Source organism: Rhamphochromis longiceps, linkage group LG6 (genome assembly GCF_057381845.1).
Source record: "Rhamphochromis longiceps isolate RC_006_pf linkage group LG6, R_longiceps_female_GT1.1, whole genome shotgun sequence".
Lineage (NCBI taxonomy): Eukaryota > Metazoa > Chordata > Actinopteri > Cichliformes > Cichlidae > Rhamphochromis > Rhamphochromis longiceps.
Window position 1 is genome coordinate 6,621,417 of NC_140562.1, and position 25,726 is coordinate 6,647,142.

At 40.3% G+C, this 25,726-nt stretch overlaps 3 protein-coding genes across 3 annotated transcripts in view; 2 read left to right on the forward strand and 1 right to left on the reverse strand.

Moving 5' to 3' along the window:
• Positions 1 to 447: 447 nt before the first annotated feature.
• Positions 448 to 4,164, forward strand: smim28 (small integral membrane protein 28). The gene is made up of 2 exons (XM_085409063.1): positions 448 to 576; positions 1,943 to 4,164. The coding sequence occupies exons 1-2, from the start codon at positions 478 to 480 to the stop codon at positions 2,354 to 2,356; spliced, it is 513 nt and encodes a 170-aa protein (XP_085265189.1). The 5' UTR covers positions 448 to 477; the 3' UTR covers positions 2,357 to 4,164.
• Positions 4,165 to 5,085: 921 nt separating this feature from the next.
• LOC146667362 (lysozyme C, milk isozyme-like) lies at positions 5,086 to 7,055 on the reverse strand. Its single transcript, XM_085409061.1, has 5 exons — positions 6,815 to 7,055; positions 5,859 to 6,059; positions 5,611 to 5,674; positions 5,355 to 5,399; positions 5,086 to 5,226 (listed from the first exon to the last, which is right to left on the reverse strand). The coding sequence occupies exons 1-5, from the start codon at positions 7,035 to 7,037 to the stop codon at positions 5,157 to 5,159; spliced, it is 603 nt and encodes a 200-aa protein (XP_085265187.1). The 5' UTR covers positions 7,038 to 7,055; the 3' UTR covers positions 5,086 to 5,156.
• A 13,890-nt stretch (positions 7,056 to 20,945) lies between these two features.
• akt3b (v-akt murine thymoma viral oncogene homolog 3b) overlaps positions 20,946 to 25,726 on the forward strand; it is a 29,023-nt gene continuing 24,242 nt past the window's right edge. Inside the window, exon 1 of the mRNA XM_085409064.1 lies at positions 20,946 to 21,286. The gene's annotated coding sequence lies outside the window, so the exon portion shown is untranslated. The remainder of the gene's footprint in view (positions 21,287 to 25,726) is intronic.

Sequence of the window (25,726 nt, forward strand, 5' to 3'; positions counted from 1 at the left end):
ACAAATGATTAAGAAAATGGATAAATGCATGAATGTTTTATCATTTTGTAGCAATAAATAGTAATACACAAATAGTTTGTAACAGGTGTGTAACTTCACTCTCAGATTGATTTATTTCTCGATTATGTCCATGTGTCTGAGGTTTGATGTAAAGTGAAGCCCCGCCTTTTTATGTAACCAAGCTTTTCACACACGCTCATACTTAATATTCTTATAAGGCCGGCTGGAGTATAAAGCCTGCATGTGCGAGCATGTGAGCAGCTGCTTAGCATGTGGCCCCTCCCACCAACCGTTTGACCCCAGTTTTACTCATTTCACCGGACTCCAAGCACCCTCCTCCCCCCCAATCAGCAGCCATCTCCGCCCTGCTCTCAGCTTTGTTTACTCCCGAAACATCCGGACCAACAGCTCGAGCCAGTCTTTACTCTGTAAACATATATTTCACCATCCAACATCAATCACACACACCTCAGCATCATGCGGGGGCTACTGGATAGCAGCTGGATGAGGTTTGGACCAGCAGGCAGAGAGTCGTATGACTGGGTGACAGGATCTCCTTCAACATCAGAGCAGCAGGTGTGTAGAGTTCAGCTGTGTAAATCTGACAAATTAATCCTTTATATTAAAGCTCCCCCAACAACAACTACTACCGTACTAATAATAATAATAATAATGAATGAAAGAAACATTTCTCACCTAGCTTATTTTTGTGTATCCTTGTTTTTAAATTAAATGTTATAATTTTAAGATATGAGTTATTCCAGCACTGATGCTGCAGAGCCAACATCTGTTGGAATAACACCATAACACCTTAAGATGAGTTACTGGCTCCTCTGCTGCTTTGATGATAGCAGATGTTGGTTGTTAAGGAAACAGATTTTTACATTAAGCTCAAAGTTGCAGCTGTTATGTTTAATAAATACTTTTATGCTACAGTTAAATTAAAGGTTTTTTTATTTAAGTCAACTCATTTTTTTTCAGTTAATCTGATTTAATTTTCACCTGTTATATGTTCAGTTCAATTCAATTGAATTCAATTTTATTTTATATAGCGCCAACATGTAACTCTGTGAAATGCAGAGTTGCCTCACTTTCCTGTTGCCTATCCAGGCAGCATTAACTAATTGCTAGAAAAAGTGAGGCAACAGGAATTAGGGACACTATGAGTGGACGTAAGAAGAACATGTTTCTTCACACGTTGTTCCCTCAAAGCTGGAGGGCTGTAGAATCACCCTTTGTTTCTGGATCAAACCGTCTCAGGGTTATGAGTGATCAGCACTGCAGATGTGCAGGTGGGACAGCTTAATCTAAAATGAAATCAATGTTATCTCACTGCAGAAACAGCTACTGCTTATTATAAATTGCCCACAGGTGTGAATCTTAGTACGAAAGTCTGTCTGTCTCTATGTGTTAGCCCTGTGACAGACTGGCTAACTGTCCAGGGTGTACCCCGCCTCTTGCCCTGGAAAAGCTCCAGCCCCCCGGCGACCCTGAAAAGGATAAGTGGAAGAGAATGGCTGGCTGGATGGATTATTACAGCAGTTGTAGTAGTAGCAGTATTCTACTACGAGACAGCCAGGTTCCTTTTGTTTGTACAAATTTGTTCATAAAATACAAACTGTAATAATTCAACAATTTGTAAATGAAACATTCTGACACATAATTTATGCACTGTTAGTGAATGAGGGCTGTTTTTTGGTTAAATGGTACATTTTTTCAGTTTAAACATTTGATTTGTTTTTAATGTTTTATTGTGAATAAAATCTTTTGGGGTTTTTTGGGAGGGAGGGGGGGGGGGGGTATAAGGTTATATGCTTACCTGTACATCATTAGCAATCTGCATTAATTTGCACATCTCTTACATGAATGTGCTTATAGATGACTATGGAAGTTCTGACAGTGCTGACAAATATATCATGAATTCTTCTTTGCTGATCTCTAGGACAACAGTTTTTATGGACTCGAATTAGGATTTCCAGAAAGTGTGGAGCTGGTGGTTTACATTATCCTTCCAATTGTCTCCGTCCTCCTGCTGGCTGTCCTGGTTGGTCTGATATACTGCTGTTATTCACACAGTAAACTAAGCTTGGCTAACATCATCACTCTTGACCTTGAGGATGCAGAGAGCAGCGTTGAGTTTCTGTCCTCTCTGACCAAGAACGCCGAGCGCCACGCCAGCACCAGCTCTGATGGATCCGATGGAGTCTTTGTTATGGTCTACCTGCCTCCACCGTACGAGGAAACGCTCACCAAGATCACCAGAGCTGCCAGCCTATCCAGTTCCAAAGATGTAGAGTCCATAAAAATAGAAAATATAGAAGCAAAAATGTGTCCAGAGCTCAAATCCACTGGGTGACAATTGTCCTAAACCAGACCCAGCCAACTTAACTATCATCCAACTCTCCAGCGCAATAGAAAACTTTAGCTTCTCTTGGTTCCTGTTTTGATCTTAGTACACATCAAGTCTTGTGTGTTTTTTTTCCTCAACACTACATGTAATATCTTTTCTAGCAGCAGAGGGCAGTAGCAATCTCTGATAAAGCAAACACACCACATGCCAGTGTAAACAGATACTGGAAAGGACCATCTAGCTGTTCAAGAGCCAAACTGGACTTAAAGGGAACAAATGATATGAATTGCATGCTGGTCTTTATTTACTGTCTTTATTAAAGTTGATTCTGTTCATCTGGACGTAGCGTTTTCAGTGGGAGAAATATTTCATTATTTATCCAGGCTTCTTCAGTCTCAGCTGACTGCAGGTTTACACAACCTTATAAACAATACATTTGCACAACGACTGAAACTAGCACCACTGAATGAACAGTGGGCTGGGAGGTCAGTTTAACCCCAGTTTAACAGTTAGAAAACCTGAAACTTATGGATTTCTAACTGTTTTGGGGTCAGGACGAAAGAGTTAAAAGCCAGAGAGATGCAGTGTTTAGAGAAAACGCGTCTCAATTGTGATTGTGTGATTCTCCTGACACACAAGGGATCACTAAGGGTTAGTGTTGTAGCGTCCTGATGACACCCAGTTTGTGCTCCAGTGGATGATGAGAGTCAGACATTAAATACTGATCCGTGTCCGTAGGTTTAAGGCACACATCAGCTTTTAAATGTCCACATTACTGTTGTAAATCTCACGGTCTATGAAGGCCAACCTGCCATTTTTTGCATCCTCCCTGGTGAACTTGCTGTGTTTACCCACCGTGTTAATGTGATCAGTGAATTGTGGTATGTCCTGAGATTTGATTTTCTCCAGGTGTCATCCACATACCTGATCCAAAGCTTGTTGGTGTTCCATGGTAGGATAACAAAGCCCCCTTTTCCACTTGTACCATTTGCAGGTTGGCCAAAATCGATGAAACTGGGGAACCCATGGCACAGCCATGTTTCTGCCTGTAGTACTGACCCTTATTTCTAAAATAGGTGTAATGAAGACAGTTCCAAGAGCAAAAAAATGTGGTAAGTGCAGAGAGTGGTCCTGTTGCTGAGGTTGGGGTCACCCTGTAATCTCTTACAAACTACCTCCACTGCTTCAGTAACTGGAACACAAGTGAAGAGAGATGTAACGTCGTACCAGACCATTGCTTCATCTGCCTCTATAGTCAAAATCCGAGGTGTTCTGGATGTGGTGTTTATAAGATTGGGGAAACCTGGAGCCTGAAGAAGTCACTTGAATGAGTGATGAAATGTTTCGCCCACTGAAAACGCTACTTCCAGATAAACAGAATCAACTTTCTGGGATTTCCTTATACCTGAACGATTGAGCATGCATCAAGACATTTACTGCATGTGTGAATACACTTGTTTGTGTTCTCAACTTGTTTCGGATTTTCTTTCCCCTCTGTGACATGTGACCGTGACATGTGTGTGACTTGTCCCCAAGGACAGAGTGGAACAGAGAGAAAGACAAATGTAGAAGTGCAGGATGAAGAATCTAAAGAAACTGCATCAAAGACTGACCTCTAGTGGTAACAAGCCAGAATGACAACATCAACAAATTTGCTTACTCTAATATGGTTTTAATACACTGTATGATGTACACGATCACATGTTATGGTCATAATCTTTAGTAGAAATCTGATTTATGTTCCCAACACTGCACATGAAACCATGATAGCGGTATTATTTGTAACTATGCCAGGCTGAAAGAAGCACAGAATTGTTTTTAGCATTTGTTATTGCGTCATATATCATGTTTGAACAAAAAGATGTCTTCATTATTGAGGATCAAAAATAATTAAACTACAGCCCTTGAAGGGCTATCACCTGCCAACAAAAAGGTCCTGCATTTGAATCAAGGTGGGATCAACCTTTCTGTGTGGAGTTTGCATATTATCCAGTACTTCAGCAGCCTAACACAGTCCAAAGACATGCATAGGGGTAAGTTAACTGGCGCTTCTAAAGCAACTGGGGTGAATAAAAACATGAAATGGTTCTGGATTTTTGACACTAAAGGACACCTTGTTCGTCTCTGTGAGGCCAACAGCCTCCGACTGTATTTGACACCTTGCAGTAAGAACAAGTTGGATAGCTCTGCACCGTCCTGCTAGAACTGTTGGGGCTCTTGACAAAGCTGAAAGTGAATCTTACTTGTCGAGTACATCCTACATCTATATTGTGTCTCCTGATGCTAAAGTTTAGTAATCAACCTCACACTGGTGATGAGTGCTCCCACTCTGCCTGCTCTGTCCTCTTTCTGGTTTTGTGTAGAGACAGGCAGGGTGTGCGAGGCAGTTCCTAAAGGAAGTACACCTACTGGCTGACTGTTTTAAAAATGGCTTGATGCTAACAGCATCTTTCTTCCTTTTAACACCTTCACCACATTCATGAACTCATCACATATATTTTGATGGTAATTGAATTTGATTGTTTTGTTGTTGCTATTCAAAACTCCATTATCTGTGTGGTCTCACTGTTTTGTTTGTGCTTTGAGCTGCTCCATGGCAGTACCTGTGCCATAGGACATTATTATCTCTACTTATCTAAGTCACTGGTTAACATTTCTGTATTCTCCTCTTCACACTGCTCATCTTAATCCACATTTCCTAGATTCAATTCAGTTCTTCCAGACAACTCTAAATCTTTACTTTACATGCTTTAGTTTTATTTTATTTTCACAAATCACTTTATTCCTGTTAACATAAGATTCATTACTAATGGCATTCAGCAAAGTACTCAGCTGCTTGCTTATCTTTGCACTTATCCTGCAAGATGAGCTTAATCCTGCAAGAGAACAGATTTGCATTAGTTTATGTATTCAAATATTGCAATTTATTAGGAATAGCATATGCACTGAGCAACGAGTTCATCTTAAAGGTCATGTTTTCAAAACAGATAAAGACATAACTCACTCTTTCTTTAGCTCCTTCCAATGGGCTGCCCCAAAACCTTTTTCACTGTGGAAATCATGAAAATAGGCACTGAAGTGAATTTCACTGAGTACTCACGGTTCCTTCTGTTAATAATTGGTGTAGTTGCAAACAAAACATTCAACTTTCTAATCTGATCACAACAAAATCTCTCAGTTGTCATCGTGGATCTTTGCTGGTTCGTTGCATCCTGTGACATCATACCGACAAATTACATAGAAAAGACAGAAAGACCTACACCAGATCGACGAAGAGCTTCATCAGACAGCGGACATCGTCTTGTATGTCATCATCAATCAAGTCTAGAAGGAGAAAAAGAAACAAACATTTTTCTAGTTCAGATGTAGATTCTGTTTATTTACATTGTCTAGGCTTGACGCTACAATTACATCTGATATTCTATCCATCAAATTTCAAGAAAATAACAAGTGAAAGATATTAAAAATCTACAAACGTACTTATTTGCCTGTAATGAATGATACTCACCCATGCAGTTTATCGCACAAATATTTGGTGATGAATTTGTGCCGTTACCACAGACCAGCTGATCCCAGAGCTGGAAAATGCCATAGAGTGTGTCGTCCGAGTCCCCAGAAGAATTGTTCTTCTGCCAAATGCCATCGTCTCTCAGCCCGTTACTGACCAAACTGGTGTTAAATTCTGATACGTTTTCCACAAAACAGACGACTGGAGAAGAAAAGAGAAGCAAACTGACAAATGTTTTTCAAACGACTGGGCATATATCTGTTTAATTTCCTCTGGATATTTATGGCTCCTAGAAGTTGCTAATAATTCCATGACTTAGTTTTTCCTAGCACCACCAACATTTCAAAACATGTCTTTTAACATATCTTAAACAAACCCGAACCAGTTTCACCTAACATTTTTACCACTAATCTGGTTGATCTGGAGGAAGAATATTTATCTGTGTTTGGGATCATTATCCTGTTGCAATATGAATCCTTCTCAAAGATGACAAAGCAGCTGCCATCTGGCATGTTTCTTTGCTATCACAGTGGTGCTTAATAAGTTGCTGAGAGTTTGCTTTGTCATTTCACGTGAATCGTCGGATCTTAGTTGTTCACATTAAAATGGGATTTCAGAGAGGAAACAGAGTCGAGCCCACAGTTAAAGTACCTTAATAATGAAACTAAAGCATAAGAGCAAGATAGAAGAGTGAGTTGGGCTAGCTTGCCATTTAAAGTGAACACCAAATTACTGTTTATATTAAAGATATACAAGAAAAAAGATGTCAGGCATGACTCTTGTCATACTGCCAGTTTGTTTACAAGTCTAATGTTTTGATTTCATCAGCTTTCAAAGACTCTATACGAGACTTAAAACAAATATCAATATAAAATCGAAGTCCTAAAATACAATAAATCCATTAAATTAAATCTATTTCATTTCTAAGCAGACTTCAGTGCATCGTTGCCACTTACTCTTGGTCACGAACTTCTCACTGTCCAGTCCTGAATCTTTTGCTTTCTGTGGAAGGCTGCTGGTTGCCCAGATCAGTTGGTCTCTCAGTTCACATTTTGGCACAATTCGTCCACCGGCCCAGCTGCAGCCCAGCACTACCAGGAGAAATATTCTGTGTACCCTCATCTTGAGTTCATCTGTCGTCTCTGACTCAAAGAGCATACGTGACTTAGAATATATCATCTGCAGAGCCGCTGGCAATAGGCCATCTCTTGTTCACTTTAGATAAATGCCATTCCCTGAATGGAGCACAATAGTTATCCCCACCAGCAGCCAATATCACATGGCTTCTGAGCTCAAAAGAGGGTGTGGGAAGAAAATGATATGTCTACCTGAAACTCTCTTTTCTTGTTTATAGGGCATGCCTTCATGTAGCTGAAAAGACCTGGCTGAGAGTGTAAAGGACAGACGAGGTGAAGCTGAATTATCACATTATCAGGATTCATAATTTCAGAGGATCAGGTGTTTGAGCACACAGTGTTACTACAGTAACCACAGAATGTATTAAATATAAGGCCACCTGATTCCTGAGTGCAGCTGTCATTTTATATCCAACAAAAAGAAGAACAATAACAAGTCCAGCAAAACAGCAACATAAGAAGAGCAAATCATCTTCACTCAGGAAGGAGACTAAAAAGAAGAAACCAGAAGTACAACACATTATACAAGCAGTGCTCATCTTCATTTGACTTGCAACATTACCTCATATTCCACAGTCCAAAAGTCAAAATGCTGGGTCAAAGTCTCAGGACCGTGACATAGATTGCATATTTATTCAGGTACCTGACCTGTGTGTATTTTGCTGTGCAGAACTTACCTCCAGTAAACAGACCAAATAACACGAACAATATCATCAGTTGTTTTAAAGTCAGTGAAACTTTAAAGGAAACAAAAATGAATGCACTTTATGTGTCAACATCCAAAATCGAATTTACAAAAGCTTGCCAGGTTTTCACGACTTTAACTGCAGTACGTTTTAATGCTTGATGATGATTATCATGATAAACAAAATAAGCTTATTTGAAATATTTGTCAAGAAACCTTCAAGCAGATTGTCGTGAACACAGTCACAGTTTGCTGTTCAATAATTTCTTCCCAGGCATCATTGTAAGCCTACAAGGAAGTCATTGGTTAAAAATAATAGCGAGAAAACAAGTGAGGGAAAAAACTGTCAACTGTGAAAACTGTAAAATTTACTGCAAGCATCACGGTTATGTCTCCACAAAACGCACGAAACAGCAACAATGATCTGACAGATAAATTCAAGCTACACAAAGTCAACCTAAAAAATAGCCTAGTCAATGTACGATGTTAGAAAGGGCTTAAAAGTCTTTGAAAGTTTTCTCACCTTTACTCTGCACACAAAGTGAAGTTAATTTATTGTTTATATAGGTTGACAGTGGCTTATTCTACAATCATAAGTGCATGAAATATAAAAGCTTCCTGTTGAGCTGCGGGGAGTGCTTATAAATTAATTAGGGCCTAGAAATTTGACTGCTATCGGTGAGGGCGTTCCCGAAGCGGGTAAAATTGACCAGCAGGGTGGGCAAACCTGGGCCTTAGAGGCTTTTAAATTAGTCGAAAAGTTAGGTACTGAGGTTTTGAAGATGAAGTGAAGATGTGATATGGTAATAGAAATAATTTACCTTGGCAGTCAGTGGCAGTCTTTTGTTATAAATGTGTGAATGTATAAATGAAGTGTAAAATTGTTATTTGGATGAATGATTAAATATGCACATTGTTTTGAGAGGAAAGGCTGTGTGTGTGTGTGTGTGTGTGTGTGTGTGTGTGTGTGTGTGTGTGTGTGTGTGTGTGTGTGTGTGTGTGTGTGTGTGTGTGTGTGTGTGAGAGAGAGAGAGAGACAATTTTTTTTTAAGGAAGCTCAGGGAAGTGTGCAAAGTGCTGATGAAAGTATTGTGTGAATGACACTACAAAACTGAGCTAAAGAATGGTGATCTGTGTGAAAAAAACTGTGTTGAATGTTGATGTGCTGAATAAAAGCAGCCATACTAAATATTGACTTTCACGTTGGTTGGAATTGTACAAGCCCCAGTTTTGCCTTATATGCTGTATATGGTGTTTATTGTTTGGGTTGTTTTCCATTGTAGTTTGATGTAAAAGCAGACTGGCCTGTCCTGACTAGGACAGAAAGAGCGACCTCCTCTGGACAGGAGGCACTTCTGCAGATATCAGACTTGCCACATTTATATAATATGTACTGTATATACATATGTTGGTTTGGTTCAGAAGCGTGGAAAACAGGAAAAGGACCCCCATGTGGGATTCAGGAGATGGAATGCAAAATCAGTGGGTAGATTTATTAAGAAACTCTCAAAGCAAACACAAAACAAGGACGTCAGATGAGCTGGCGCTAAATAATCAAAACTAGGAATCACAAGAGGCATAGATATGAACATGGACACTACACAGATGGATGAGTGAAGAGCGAGCTAATATATACTAGGTAACGTGAAACACCGGGGAACTCAGCTAAAAAATCAGGAATAATGTTAATGGAGACATAAAACTCAATATGAAGCACACGAGATTATCTAAATAAAACTGAAACTAACACACACACTGAGAACCAGACTAAGACACGCGAACCCGAGAACCTGAGAGACAGAAGAGAAACAGGCAAGACAGGATAGAAAGAACAGAATGGAATTACAAAAGGAGACAACTCAAACTACAGAACCAAGAAGATGAACTTGAGTATAAACAGAAACTACAAACAGAGGATATAATAAATGCAAAGAAAGCCATCAAAATCTGCTCCTGAGAAATGTAACTGAGTGACGGAAGATAAATGAAAATGTTACCAAATCGTAAAACCATCAACAAACAGCCTCAAAAGTTCCTAAATAAATGTATTTTCAGTTGCAGCATATTGAGAGGTAAAACATATAATACTTCTTGTATTTGTATGGCTTTTTTACAAGCGATTCACGTAACTTCCTGCAGTGTTTTCTTATGATAGAATCCATTTCTAAAGCATGAATGCAGAAGTGCACATGTTTCTCTCGTGGACGGATCATGTGGGGCTTTTGTTGCACTAAAGAAGATATTGTGCTTATGTAAGTAGTTAATGCCAGAAATGATAAGGATCATGCCAGACAGTACATGTATGAACATATCACATACCTGGATTGCTAAAAACAAAACAGGTTTTTGAGCCAATGACCTGATGAGAATACAGACGTGTTATCATAGTGCTTCCGTTTTTGATTCACATCAGAGAGAATGTGCAGCTCAGAGAAGGACTTCATGCACTGCACCACTCTCAGCACTGGAGCCCCCCAGGGGTGTGTTCTGAGCCCCCTGCTGTACTCTTTGTACACATATGACTGTGTGGCCACTACCAGCTCCACCACCATCATCAAGTTTGCTGACGACACCGTCGTGGTGGGCCTGATCTCTGATAACAACGAGACGGCCTACCTGAAGGAGATTAGGAATCTGGAGAACTGGTGCCAGAGGAACAACCTCCTTCTAAACGTCAGTAAGACAAAGGAGCTGATAGTGGACTAAGCAGCACTAAGCAGGAGAGGAACTACCAGACCCCCGTCATCAACGAGTGCCCAGTGGAGAGAGTGGACAGCTTCAAATACCTCGGAGTTCACATCACGCAGGACCTGTCATGGTCCTGTCACATCAACACCGTGGTGAAAAAGGCCCGACAGCGTCTCTACCACCTCAGACGCTTGAGAGACTTCCAACTGCCCTCCAAGGTGCTCAGGAACTTTTACTCGTGCACCATAGAGAGCATCCTGGCGGGAAACATCTTAACCTGGTTCGGGAACAGCACCATGCAGGACAGACGAGCTCTACAGAGGGTTGTGCGATCAGCTGAGCGCACCATCCGCTCCGAGCTCCCTGACCTGCACTCAATCTACAGCAGGCGGTGCTGGACCAAGGCCAGGAAGATCGTGAAGGACCTCAGCCATCCCAACAACGGACTGTTCTCTCTGTTGAGGTCAGGAAAGCGATTCTGCTCCCTGAAGACCAACACAGAGAGACTGAGGAGGAGCTTCTTCCCGCAGGCGATACGGTCTCTCAATCACACCACCACACAGTACTGACCCACACATACAGTTCTTACACACACACTGGACTTTCTGGACATTGTTTCACTTCATTACTTAAATCACGCTGCTGTTATTGTGTATATATTTATTTATATTTCTTCATACATTCTTATATAGTTCTATATTGTGTATTTTGTTGTACAGTTATTTTATTTTCAACTTTAATTTATATATTTTATCTTATTCTTCCCAGTTAAATTTACCCTTCATTCTAATTTGTGTTGTACAGTTATTTCATTTTTAACCTTAATTTATATTTTATTCCTTCCTAGTTAAATTTACCCTTTTTAATTTTTCATATTTATTTCCTATCTTATTCATAGCCTTTTCCTTTTTTGTTCTCTTTAGGTCACGAGCAGTTGTCCAAGCATTTCACTACATATCGTACTGTGTATGACTGTGTACGTGACAAATAAAATTTGAATTTGAATTTGAATTTGAAAAAAATTTGCGTTGGTTTAGTATTTGAAATAAAAATGTACTTTAGTTGAACAAATACAAAGTGTTTCTGCTATTACTGGATAAAAATCTGCTTGAATGTTCCCCAGTTTTTAACTATTTTTAATTTGATTTTAAGTTAGAGGGAGGGTCAGCAGACAGCTGGCATGTGAAGATAATCAGTTACCCCGGTAACCCCAGCTGAAGTTAATTGTCTTTCATGAACAGAAAGCCTGGATTTTCCCTCATCTCAGGGTTAAGTTGACAAATTCAGAGTTGTTAGCTAAACCTGCTTTCTGGAATAGGGCTCTGGTTTGCTCTTGTGTTTTGTGGTTTCACTCTCTCCGTGGTCTGGCTTGGGTTGGGCATGCATGGTTCTGCTTCTGGATGGAGGCGTGGTCTCCCGCTCTTTGGTCATCCGCTTCATCACCTGGATTCTTCTTCTGCAATGTAAAGTAAGCTGTTCCACTCACCTCCCAATCCAGTATCACGGAGTAACATTGACAGCATTTCTGACAGACTTACCTGGACTAATTTACCTCTCCGCTCACGCAGTGAAATGCTGTCCAGTTACCTGCTTTGGCTCCATGCTGTGATCCTCTCTGTGCAAGCTATTCTTTCATGAAAAACAAAACCTGTGGCCCTCTTCAATTACCACCAATTACAAAAATGCAGTAAAAGCAATAAGTCTATTGGAATGATTTCAGTTTGTTTTAATGTTAAACATGGTAATGTACTGCAATCCACAGGAGAAAAGGATTAAAACAAAGACAGACATGTAAAGTTAAGATTGCATATTCATGAATATCACATTTACAATATGAATGAGCAGAAAATACAGTTAGATGTTATTTAAAAGTGGCACACTACAGCTGAAAATGATCCTGGCAGGCTGAACAAGGAAGGTGCTGCTCCCAGACTTCCGCATTGTGGCGAAGGACACTCAAAGCTCTCAGAGTGCAAATATCAAAGCTCGGCTGGTAGCTTTCCTGTTGATGGTTTGGAGACGCACGGAGGTGCTGAGACTGTTCACTGTGGTGTTCATAGCTGTTACATGGTGAAAAATAGCATGAACACAAGCATTAATACCTTAAAGTCACTGATAATAGCTTTGCTTGTCTCAAAGGCTGACCGCTCAGGTGGAAATGTCCAGACTCCACGGTCTTGGACTACAGCTGGCCAGTTGAGACGGTGGTCTCATTTTGAGCAGATTTTAGCGTGTCCTTTCAATTCTTTGCACCCTACGTGTGGGGTGTGTACCTGGAGGCAATGGCCCCTTTCTCCACCATGTTTGGTTCTGGTTGGGGTGACACATTAGCTCCAGTCTCACGGAAAGCAAAAGAGCGACTATTGTCACCTGATGCTGTCCAAGAGGGTGGAATTGGAGTCTATTTTCAAGATGCAGGGGTTACTTGAGAAGTTGCATTATACAGAGAACTACCACAACAGTTACCTGACTAAGACTACATGCATGGAAGCATTAGAAAATACATGTAGCAGAAATTACTTATTGCTCAGTATAAAAGTTATATATTTCTGAAGTAGTTTAATCACTAACAGTGAAAACTGAACATGTTTCTTTTGCATTAATGAAATAAATCATCTGCAAAAGTAAATATCACATGTAAAATGTTGGCCTTTTAAAAACATATTTAGATACATAAACACTTTTAAACAGTATTAACAAAAATGCTATGTTCAAAAAGGCAGCTATATTTATTCCACTCTAAGCAAGATCATCTCCAAGTGGTTTATGTCAGACACACTGAACTCAAGAGCAGACTGTTTGATGTCTCTAAGAATCTAAAGATTTCAGGACCCTTCATGGGAGGCATGCCAGAAAAACATGTGCTTTCTAAAAAGAATATAAAAAGACAACAGACTGAAGCTGAATAAAGACAATGACCAGCTAGATAACTAAACCTAACCTTTCTGTATAAAAAGCTGTCTGAAGGGAATGCTGAAAAATAAGGGCTCATAATGCAAGAAACTTGACCATATAATGGCTCAAAAAGATTTCAGGGTTTCATCGAGGACTAATTCTATAGAAATACACAGAACTTTGAACTTTAAGATGTGGGGATTTGAAATAGTCTGCTAATTCAGGAATACTTTTGTCCCTCTTCCCGCTCCACCACAATCACCCACACATGCAGGGCCTTGGGGTAAAGGTGTGTCACCAGGGTGCAGGGGAGGCATCCCCCCCTCTGTCCCCTTCTGGCTGCCTCTGCCTCAATTTTATCCCAAAACATTCACATTACTCACACTCTCATTACACATACATATAGGATCTTGGGGGTGGGCACGCTACACGGAATCCAAAAGACCATCAGGGTGTACGTCTCACCCCTGGCGTCGTTGCCCACCCCTCAATTTTAAATACACGTAGACATTGAGGGCTAGCAGGAGGGACCATGCGCTTACCTGCTGCTCTCTGGCAGGTAGCTCCATGCCCTCCTGGGTTTTAAATGCACCTTAGAACACACATGCATCAACACTACAATGAGCGGGTGGAGGGAGGTTTGGAGTCTTCACACACCCCGTGTGTGCAGCCTTGCTGGAGCGGGGGGGCTAGGAGGAGGAGTTGGCTGTCCGATTGGGGTCTGGAATGTGGGGCCTCCTTGCTGCTGCTGCGGAGTCGGGGCGGTCTGTTTCTCTTCACCCCAGGGAAAAGGTTAACACTACCTGGGTCTGGGTGCAGTTCCCCCCTCCAGGGGCAAGGGTACCTAGACCCGGTTCGTAGAGTACGCTTGGGGAGTGTGATCGTGTGTACAGCGTCTCTTTATGTCTGTCTCCACGTTGGGTGAGTGTGGAGTAAGTGCATATGAGAGCATGAGGGTGGGAATGGATGTTTGTATCTGTGTGTGCCTGTATGTCTGTGTCTATATGTCAGGTTGGGTATCAGACGCCACCTCTCTGGGGACATCTCAGGCCCTCCAAGGTATGGAGGTCTATCTCCCCCCACCACCACTTCCCCTGCCAGTGGCAGACGCCCTCAGACATCGGTGCGTTGGTGGTTCTTTGTGTCTGGGGATGGGCGTCCAGGTACACACCGGCTCACTCCTTGGTGGCTGCTTGTCGGGGCCTGGAGCCTGGGGCTCGCTCGGGCCACTTCGGAGGTGGGGTGCCCCCGGCCTCTCGGCCTCTCGGCCTGGGGCTCGGTCACTCAGGCACGGCTGGCTGCCGGCGGAGCTCACGGGCACGTCACTGCAACTCCCCCTGGCTTCTGCTCCGCGGCTGCTGAGTGAGCCCTCATCTGGGACTCTCCTCAGCTCTTTCTGGGACAGTGGCGCGGCTGCCCCTCTGTTGGTCTTCCTTGGTCTCTTGTGTTCTGGGGGCCTCTGGATGTCTGGAGTTTTGATCTCCTCCATACCTGCTTCATGCCCTGGGGGACGGGGCTGTGGCCCCCCCACACCCTCTAGCAGATCATTACATGAAGGAACCTTTTAAAAAAACAAGCGCGTCCATGCTCACAGGTGTACACACGGGTGATCACACCCACAAACTACACCCTTTTTGGCTCCTACCTCAAAGCACACTGTGTTCTGTTGATCTTATGTGCTGCACAATAATGTTTAATATTTGGTATTTACTGTCATATTCCCATATATCATTGTGATGTTGTTTATTCTATTACTCTTGTTCTCTTCTGCTTGTTTTCTTTTTTCTTTCTCAACAGGTGATCCAGGTGATTGATATATGCATTTTTTTTCTGCTTATTTTGTTGTTTTTGTTTTTTCCCTTTATCCCCGTCCCTCTTCTCCGCTGTTTTTCTTTCCCTTTCTTTCTCCCCTTTCTTTTCCCCAGTCAAATCTGTCCCATATTCAGCAAGTGAAAATAAAATAAACAATAAAAGGTGAATCAAATAGACCATTCAGCAAGGCTGGGATGGTCCATTTGATAAAGTAAATCCATTGGGCATCTTTCTTCGCCTTTAGACAATAATTCTGATGGCAAAAGAGCCAAAAAAAGGAAATACTTTTGTCAAAAAAAGAGTAAAATATTATCATTTTAATGAGCTATTGTCAGAAACAAATGAACATCTTCAAAATACCTCAAATATTTTTGTTTTGTTATGTTTTTCCTTTTCCTCCGATCTGAGGCCAACAGTGTAACTGATTTTTCAACCGAAGAATATTTGATCTTCTGATATTTGTGCTGAATCACTGTTCAATGTTTTTCCCATGTGTTTGTCAACTAGAACCTACCACTGGGATCGAATGTTTGCTTGTCCATTTGATATTTTTCCTATTTTTGTTGAAACTGAGAACATGTATGTTTTATATACAAGTGCTGTACAAAAAAGAATGATAAATAATGTAAGTATAACTATTTTGCAAATAATGACAGAAAAAAACACAGAAATGGTCTTTCATCTGTTTTTACATTTTAAGCTTTTATGCCTTCTTTTTTATCTTTTAGCTGTAACAAGGTAAATCACTGATGAAATACAGGAAAAACCCCTTGTAATCGCCACAGCAAAGATTCATATAAAACCAGCTTACCCACAGGCCTTGGAGTGGATAGTGTGTACTCTGCCCAGCTGTCCTGGATATAATCCATGCACATTCCTCCCCAAACGTGATCTTCTGTAGAGAAAAAGAAACAAAATTCTGTGTGAAAAACTTTTTGCTCTTACTCCTGACATTGCTACACTTCATTAATCATGATATCCAAAAATATAAAATAATAAAATTACATTTGATCACATGAAAGTTCATGAAATCAATAAGGTTACAGACTTTTCTAATACATTTTTGAAAGCTAACTATAGGGCCAGTAGTTATTTCTTTCTCCAGTGGGCTAGTAGAGTTTTGCTCCAGCAAGATAGAGAAATCAAATCCAAGCTATCTGCCGAGTACAGTGACTGCATTTGCTTCTACTTGGATTTCTGCATATATTTGGGATTTACTGTAAATGTAATACTTTTATGACAAGAATGATCTGATGTTAGCCAAATATATAGTTACTCCACTACTGCAGCAGGATAGATGTGAAAGGTTTTTTGAAGTCTTTCTCCTTTCAATTTTGAAACTTACATATATACACTTTTACACTGTTCAAAAAGAATTGCCTGACATTCTTTTGGGGGCCTTGTGCTCAATCCACGGCAGTGTGGAGACCAATTGGCATTTGACAATGAAGACAAAATCGGCAGATCCACCACTGGCATCCTGTGCTTTTCACAAATAAGCGCATGCTCACCCTACGCACTTTAAGACAGATGTAACAGGGTCTGGAGAAACTGTGGAAAACGTTGTGCTCCCTGTCACATGGTTCAGCATGACCGGTTTGGTGGTGGGAAGAAATCACCAGGACACCATCTGCCATCTTATTAGCTTGTCATACAAGCATGTCAGGGTCAGACAAACTACTGAGTGTTATTTATGTTGTTGCAATGAAATTTCTGCAAAATGATCCAGCCTGCCACATCAGAATTTCATTTTGAATTAAGGGGTTGTGTGTGAATTCAGCCCTTTGTAGGCTGATCATTTTAATTTCCATCAAACGATGCCATCCTGCCGTTCCTAACACAATGCGCAGTTCAGTATAGATATAAGCATGACTTTTTTTTAACAAGTTTTTTTATTTCTTTCTTTTATTTTGTAGCAGTATAATTTACATTTATTACTTATACCATAAGTAAATTTGAGGGCTATTTGTAACAAAGTATTTACACATTATGGCATTAATACTTTTACTTAAGCAAAAGGTCAGAGTGTTTTTTGAGAACTTTATCCAGATTTAGTTTGAGAGAGTGACCACTCACTTTGGTTTTAACATAGCTGGTGAGACAAGCTCTTTGGAGTTGTGAGACTCTCTGAACTCATGCAGCCTCACAGCGACACCGGATCCTGCCATCACTGTCCAAGTTAATGTCTGCAATGGATCCCAGTGAAGGTCAACAATGAATCCACTATCACAGTTCAAGTTTGAGAGTTTCCTGAAGAAAACACAGGAGACACAATAATCTCTGCTGAATAATGCATTTCTATATCATCAGTCAGCCTTTAAATCTGTGAACATGCCTAATGACAACCCTAAGAAATACAGTCATCTTTGAGCCTCTAAAGTAATATATGTGTGCAGTATTCTGGTGTCATGTGCTAATATATTTTGATGGGTAATGATTATTTTGACCACTTGAGGTTGCTAGTGAGAAGTTACTGTTTTAGTTATGTTCATAGTGTCGTATTTTTAGTATATATAAATATAGTATTTTACTAACTAATAATACTAATAATAATACTAATAACTATATTTTGTACAGCATATTTAATCCAAGTATAGTTGTAGGCAAAAGAAATGCAGTCAAAGCCTGCATATAAAAACAATCACATTAGTGAGTTTAAGCACAGAATAGGAAAAATATAATGAATTCATTTATTTAATAACTTTGGCTTTGAAATATGTTTCCTACATAAGAAAAGCCTTGTTAATTGAAAAAGCAGCGGAGGACGTGCAGCCTTACCTTAACATGAGAGAGTCATCACATCTATTCGTCCTATCAACCCGAGACCAGATACACTCGATTCTGCTCACTATTTCCTATCCTATGTTTCTCTTCTCTGACAGAGAAACCCAACACTAAGTGCTCTGGCAACAAAGAAAGCTGATACTAGCAACTTTAATCTCTCTCTGCCTCTCTCACTCCCTCACTTGCTCACACACAGACACATGCATACACCTGTAGTTCCAATTTGACCTGCTAGTAATTTGCACAGAGAAATATGTGGGACATCTTATCTTGCATACACACATTCATTCATCCAGAACTTCAAATTCCTGTAAAACAATGTTTCTATCTTCAGTTCAGAGGTTCGATTTTTTTTTTTACATTATGGCGACTGGGTTGGTTATCATAAAGAATATCAGATTCTGCTGTAGACACAGGCTGGGACCTCCCACAGTCCACTAAGCACTTCTACTCCAGTTGATTATTTGCTATAATGGCAGAACTTTTGTCTTCTGTTTGGTCCTTAGTCTCACTTTTTCTTTCATTCTTTCTTTTTTTTTCGGTTTGTTTTCTTTCTACTCAAATCAGTCATGGCAGAGCATCTGTTGGTTCCATGAAAATATCTTCTGGTCCTTCTTCTTATCTACAGTTTGACAACAGGCTATCACACTGTTTACCCTATAAAGCCTTTGAAAGGATGTTGCTGTAAGCTGGTGCTACATTAAAAGAACTGAGCTGAACTGACCTCAGTTTAATTAATATTAACATCTCCAAAACAGGAATAATACCTGGAGCGTACAAACACAGAAGTTGACACTTGTTCAGACGAAGAGAATTCAACATACCTAGGGTATCTTTGTGTTATCTGGTTTCACTTATTCTAACTTACCCAAGTAATTGGTTGACATCATCTAACCAGTCACAGAGGCATGTTTCACAGATCATATGACTTGTTTTCCACAAAAAATGATCCCAATGAGTGGCGCCTGCTGCAGAAATATTATCAAATGGTGATATAAATCTCTACAGATCACAAAAATGTACCAGTAAAATACAATATTGTTGTTAAAATGATGCTGATAAATGTTGCAGAAAATGTTTTAGTTATTCTGGCGATTTAGTGCACACAATAAATATTTTAATTCCAATTAATAGTTTTATCACCAAGTGCGTTCTCACTGCAGATTATTATTTGTAATGTGATGGCTGCAGTTCAGACTGAATCCATTTAAACATTAAAGCTTACTATCACACAGCCTAATAAAGGAGATGCTTCAACTTGTCGCAGATCAAAAGTAAATCCTTTTTATTGGTCGAACAGGTATCCTTGCTGTGTATTCTGTGTTTGGAGGTCCTTCCAGGAATGTTGATGCTATTTTCTGAAGATTTATTTGGTCAGTAGGTGATAATTTCATACCTGCTGATCTTTAATCTGGATCTTAACCTGCTCTGTAGCAGGTTTCAAAAATATTTAAAATATGCTCACAAATATGCTAATACAATAACAATAACAATCTTCATCATAATCACAATCATAATAATGGCATCAAGTGCTGAGATCTAACAATAAAAAACAAAAAAAATCAACGTGTACAATGAATTTACATCTATTAATAAATCTCATTTTTGAACAATATCCTTAAACTACCTCATGGACGTTGTAGACCAGAGACTGAGACTGAATTGTTCTTTCAGACACCAATTGATTAATGCAAAGCACCAGCACCAGCAACAGGAGCATCACTCCCACAGCCAGACTGGGACCGGATCCTTAAACAAAGCAGCCATTGAGTGGAAGGCTGGGGAGGAAAAGAGGGGGGGTTGCTATACATTTTCTTAAAACACAACAAAGCAAAACAAACAAACAAACAACAAAACATTACCGAAAATACATATTTTGTGTTGGGCAAAACATACACTTAAATATACACACAAAGAAGACACTTATATCTGCTGTGAATCATAGGAAATGAATTATAACTGAACTGAAACTGGACAGATACAAACGCTTCACACACACACACACACACACACACACACACACACACACACACACACACACACACACACACACACACACACACACACACACACACAGCGAGAGAGAGAGGGAGAGAGAGAGGGGAGAGAGAGAACAAAAGCCAGGGATCAACAAAAGCCTAGGATGCCATGAGGAGACAGATGCTGCATTCACGTGTTCCTCGTAAAGTCTCTTTTACCACATACACATGTAGCCAACAAACAAACGTGGAAAGTCGAGTGTCTCTTTCAAGTGCAAAAACAAAAATTGAAACACCTGGGTTTTCACAAGATAAAAATAAAGGGTAAAGATGACATAAAGCAGAAAAAGTTAGAGTACTGAGAAGAATACACTACGAGTAATAGCTCAGTGGAAATCCACAAACGTTTTTGTAACCACAACGTAATCCCCATCATTCGAATAGGATTCAAATCATTTTAGCGCCTTTAGAGTTTATCCACGGTTTCATAACAAGGGTCCAGCAAAGAGATTCAATCACACCAAGAATGGCCCCTTTTTAGCCAATAGATGCCACTTACAACTTTAAGAAAACGTTTCATTTTCCGTTTTCTTATGAGTTTAATTCTATAATTGGTTACTAAATGGATAGTGAGACTCCATTTGTTGATAAATACTTTAAAATGTAAGTTTAGGACTTGAGTAAAAGCTTGTTTCTACCTGCATTTTAATATATATAAACTATAAGGCAGGTGGAATGTGGAAAAATATTGCATAAAAGCAGCATTTTGAGCTTTTAAATGAATCTGAACACATATACTTATAAAGTACAGGAAGAAATTATTTGATGCCAAATAAATAATTACCTTTGAACCTCACATGTAATTTTTCTGCAGCTATTTGAATTAAGTAAATAAGCCAAGCTCCTGAAATATAATCTATGTTTTAAATTGCGTTTTGGTCCCCCACTTAAACAACATGTCATAAGCAGTATTGTCTGATTCAAGTTAAGTAATGTGGCTGCGACTAAATGGCGAGAATAAAGTACCCCAAATTATTTGATTAGCTGCGACTTTTTTGTCACCGTTTTTAGAAAGATCACATTTCCGACAGCCCTTGAAGCCAGCAGGAGTCCTCCCAGTCAGATCTGGCTGAACGTGACGAGCCGACTCGGAGCCGAGCGAGGTTTCCTGGCGGAGCTGCGGAGTTGAGCGGGTTTGTCTGTCTGTCTGTCTGTTCGTGTGTCTATCCGCCGCCGCAGTCGCTGTCTGCCTGGGATATAAAAACAAAACAATACACCCCCGAAAACTCATCTTTACGGCTTCAACGGTCTGGAGACGGCATCCACGGCTATGGACCCATCGATGTCCTCCTGTTATCCACACTGAGCGACGTTACTCCGTCGGATGCTCCAGTGCCCAGAGGAGAGGAGGAGGAGGAGGGGGTATCCCTATCATTTTTCGACTGCCAGGTGAAATAATTATATGATATAATGTGTGTGGGGTGGACGCTTGGGTTGTTTGTGTGAAAAGGGTGATAAGGAGGGGGGAGTGGGAGTCGTTGTTTGTTGGGCACGGGCAGCGGGTTTCTCTCGAGCCTGGAGCGGAGGTTAGCACGCTAGCTAGCTGCAGTTAGCGGACTGCTGCTGCTTCGTCATTCGCCGGGCTGGGAAGGATGCGGCGCTGGGATGCTGCCGCTGCTGCAGCAGCAGGGAGGGGAGGGCCAGTAATGGTAACTGTACCGGCCGTCTGGCTTCGGCCCATCGTCCTTATGAACTACACCCCCAACCTCCCGTTTCCCCCCCTCCCACCTCTCTTCGTTGCGCCCCCCGCCTTCATAAACCACAGACTCTCGTTTCAGTTCAGGATGAACAAACAAAAATCGCAGATGATAGATACCGGAGTGGTTTCATCTGAGAAATAACACCACTTCCAACAGCTTGACTGCCGGACTGTCAGTTAGCCAGCTATGCTAGCCAGGCATTGAACTGGCTGACCGGCTAAGATTAGCACTAGCATCACCCCCCTCACCCTCCCCAGCTAGCATCCCTGGCTAACCCGCATCCTCCAGCCGAGCCATCACAGGCCAACCACACAACCACCTTCCCATCCTGCCGTCTCACACCAGCTATTTCATCGCCACTAACAGTTAGTAATCGGCATAAGAGCCGTTGCCAGACATTTATTCACGGCTCGCCCATTAAAATATAATGGAGCACGCCAAGCGGATGTTGTTATGTAACAGATAATGACACCACACGCCCTTGAAACAAAAGCTGTTGTTTCAGTATTTGTTTGTTTGTGTGTGTGATGCAGGGCACAATCATGAACAATAAATCACAGACAGGGGAGGGGGGAGTGTTTGTCGCACCGAGGGCCGCAGCTCTGAGCCGGCTTCTGAAATATACAACCCCTGCTCCTGTCAGCCATTGTTTTTGTTGTCATTGGAGATCTCAGCATTTGTTTTCCAGCGCTGGATCTTCCCAATGGTGCTTGTGTGAGCCATGCATTGAAGCAACATGACCAGTCGGTCATCAGAACACAACCAGTACCATATGTTGTTTGAATGCTGAAATGTGAATGATTATTGTCAGTATAAGGCATGCGATTTTTACCCACAATGTGTTCGTTTTTTCATATGAAAGAGAAGCCACTGATGTGGGAATCAGGTTTTATTGTTAAATTACTTGTAAAATGATAGCAGAGGTGGACCTACTAGTCTCATCTCATGTTGTCTACTGGCATATAGGAAATTCAGTTACTTGTGAGACATTACAGTGACAAACCTTTATGAATCATCATCATCACTGCATCTGTAAAACTGATCAGGAAAACAATTATCTCTAAGGTCATTTGTCAGAGCATTCAGATAGCTCTGTTCAGAGGCAGTTCAGTGTGATCTTCATAAGGAACAGAATTGCATTACAGAACCATTTAAAGCTAATTGTAGTCCCTCTGTTTATAGTCACTGGGGTGATATAATTTAGCATATAGATATCCATTATCTTTCTGTGTTTAAAGTGGATAATTTGACAAATAAATTGATATAATAAGTTCTTACATTCTGCTAACCTGAATTGGATAAGTGGTTAAGAGCAATGGCTGGGTCTTATTAAGGCTTAAGCTGAGGGACAAGTTTTGGCTCCAAGGAGCTATATTACAGTTGCACACAGTTAGTTGCTCTAAACATGAGTTTATTTTTTAATTGTATGATTTTTGCATTCATTTACAAAACATCATCATGGAAAATGTCTTTATATGCACCTGTGAAAGTAATTTCAGGTAATATGCTGAAATAGTTATTGTAATGAAGCAGTGTTAAACTATACACGTGTTCAACATTTTAACATGCATACATCCATTATTTCACTTGATAGTGTTGGTTCTGTAAATGTAGTCTAAGTATCAGTGATGTAGAGATTGGGGCTCTGTAGGGGCCATCAGTTGCAGGACTCCTTGTTCTTTTTGCTTGATGCATCTGGCTGGATGTTTGAGCTTTGAGTTTGAGCTGCAGCATGAATTTGAGATGATCAGATGCCTTCTTGAGATCTTTACATGATGGAGAAGAATCTAAACACTTTAAATACCCAAACTTTTGCATAATAAAGTTATACTATTAAATGTCAAATATTTATCCCATACATGTTATCTCAGATCCTATGTTGCCTCTGAATGTGAGTCAAGGAGCTGATGCTGGTGGGTTTTTTTTTTTCTTCATTGTGTTTTTGGTAGGGCTGCACAAACTGTTCAAAAATTCACAAGCACGCAGAAAAAAGTCCCAATAGCTGAAGCTGCTAAGGATTTTGAAGTTCCCTTTCTGATCCATGGGAAAAGGACAACTTGTTTTAACCTCTCTTTTTAAAAATATGTTTAAATTTAGAATTGGGGGGAAAAAAAGATAACTTCGGAAAATACTGCCGTGCATTTAGATATATAAACATCAATCAACAGGGCCAATATTTGCCAATAGAGATATTCAACTAAAACTATATATTGTAACTAGGGCTGTTCGATATAACGATATATATCGGTGACGATATAAAAACGTCTATCGTTTCATATTGCGCTATCGTTTGTTTCGTAGTGTGGCAAAATATAATGTTTACGGCAATATTTTTTCATCGTTTTGATGGTCACTGTAGTGGTTATATTAATTTGTTAAAGTTCTCTCTTTCTCTTATATTTAATATGACCACACTATGGACGGACAAGCGACTGTTTTTACGCGTTGTCGTTAGCAACCACCACGGTAAAACAATGGCGTGGCTCCACTGTCTGCTTGTTTGTTTTGCATATTAACCTTTCACAATAAAGCTCAAGATCCTGTTGAGACTTTTCAAAATAAACTAAATCCCGTGAGAGAGTATGCAGTGTTTACGGATGAGAAGCAAAAAAGAGGCGTTAGGTGCTAAAAAATAAACCTTAGACTCAAACGTTAGAACAGGCTTTTCCCCGCAGCACGCCGTGTAATAAATACTCACAAAGAAAACGGCGGCTGTTACAACTTATGTCTAAAAATGTATAGCTTCATGCATCGGCTAAAAGTCATAACTCCAGGGACACGACGCCCAGCTGAAAACACTTCATGCAAGTCGAGCTGCCTGAGATTCACAGAATTTACAGAAAATTTTACACTTTTGTGATTTATATCGTTATCGGGATGATAGATGTCTTATATCGGGATATGAGATTTTGGTCATATCGCACAGCCCTAATTGTAACTAGGGCTGCTACGATTAGTCGACTAGTCACGGTTACGTTGACGAATAATTTAATAGTCTTAGCGACGTTTGAAGCTTTGTAAGATCCCAAAAGACGCAGGAAGAAGTAGTAGGATTTAAGAGTGTAATAACGGACTGAAACAGAAGATGGCAGCACTGCATGTACAAGGATGCCAGCTGCCATTAAACCCCGAAGAAGAAGAAGCTGTGTCCCAGAATTCATAGCGCGGCCCTGCTCAGTTTCCAACAATGGCGGCAGGTAGTTAGTTTTAATATTACTCTTATTATTCTTTTTGGGTCACAAAATAAACGTTTAACATATTTTCAGGCGAGAATGTAGCTGTGTAAACCTCAAATATCTGCTCAGTTTATCAAGACACCACATATTTTCAAAAGCGCTCTGACATTTTCGATAGCTCCATAGCTAGCCAGGGTTCAAGGTTCACTAGAGCCGGTGAGAACACCGGACTCCCGGCAATCTTTTTCAAACCCACTGCCGTCTTTCGCGGCGGTGGGTATCATGTTTAACCTGAAAGGTATTATGTTAAACATGATATATGAGTCACTTAGATAACTTAAAAATGATATTGTTTGGCTTTTTTCTGTATTTTATTTGTTCCTGAGTAAATCGGTTTGGCTGAGATTAAAGTTATAGTTTTTACACAGCTGAATAAACGTCAAGCAGACAGCTGATTATCAGAAGTGTGAGATGCTCGAGAATATACTCCGGTGTCCTGTTATATTTTAGATAGCAAGGAGCAGACGGCTGAGTTTATTAAACTTCACCAAAACAACCTGCAAATTTCATTAAAATTTAATAAACTATCATCTTGTCTTTATTTTTAGTTAGCACAGACCTTAAACACTTAAAGCTGTAAGCTAATAATAGTTATATAAGAGCAGATGCATGCTGGTGCAATAAGCTGTACGTTTTACGTCCAATGGATGCAAGATCTGATTAGTCGACTAATCGCAAAAATAATAGGTGACTAGTCGACTATCAGAATAATCATTTGTGGCAGCCCTAATAGTAACAAAAAGAACTGACAGTTACACATCCATGGATCTGTTGCTGCTCAGTGTTATTTCTAAAAGTCTCAGAAAATCTACCAGAACTACTGACTAAAATGTTTAGTTAAAATCTTCCACAGGTGTTAAGTTGGTTTGAAATCGGGTGGATTAAGTAACTGT

What these genes read in the sequence shown, in the direction of transcription:
- smim28 (XM_085409063.1), top strand. Translation starts at nt 478, where the DNA reads ATGCGGGGGCTACTGGATAGCAGCTGGATGAGGTTTGGACCAGCAGGC. An exon ending in CTTCAACATCAGAGCAGCAG is followed by an intron (nt 577 to 1,942) that starts GTGTGTAGAGTT and finishes GCTGATCTCTAG; the next exon opens with GACAACAGTTTTTATGGACT.
- LOC146667362 (XM_085409061.1), bottom strand. Translation starts at nt 7,037, where the DNA reads ATGATATATTCTAAGTCACGTATGCTCTTTGAGTCAGAGACGACAGAT. An exon ending in TGAGAAGTTCGTGACCAAGA is followed by an intron (nt 6,060 to 6,814) that starts GTAAGTGGCAAC and finishes TTTCTTCTCCAG; the next exon opens with TCGTCTGTTTTGTGGAAAAC. An exon ending in AAGCTCTTCGTCGATCTGGT is followed by an intron (nt 5,400 to 5,610) that starts GTAGGTCTTTCT and finishes TGATTTCCACAG; the next exon opens with TGAAAAAGGTTTTGGGGCAG.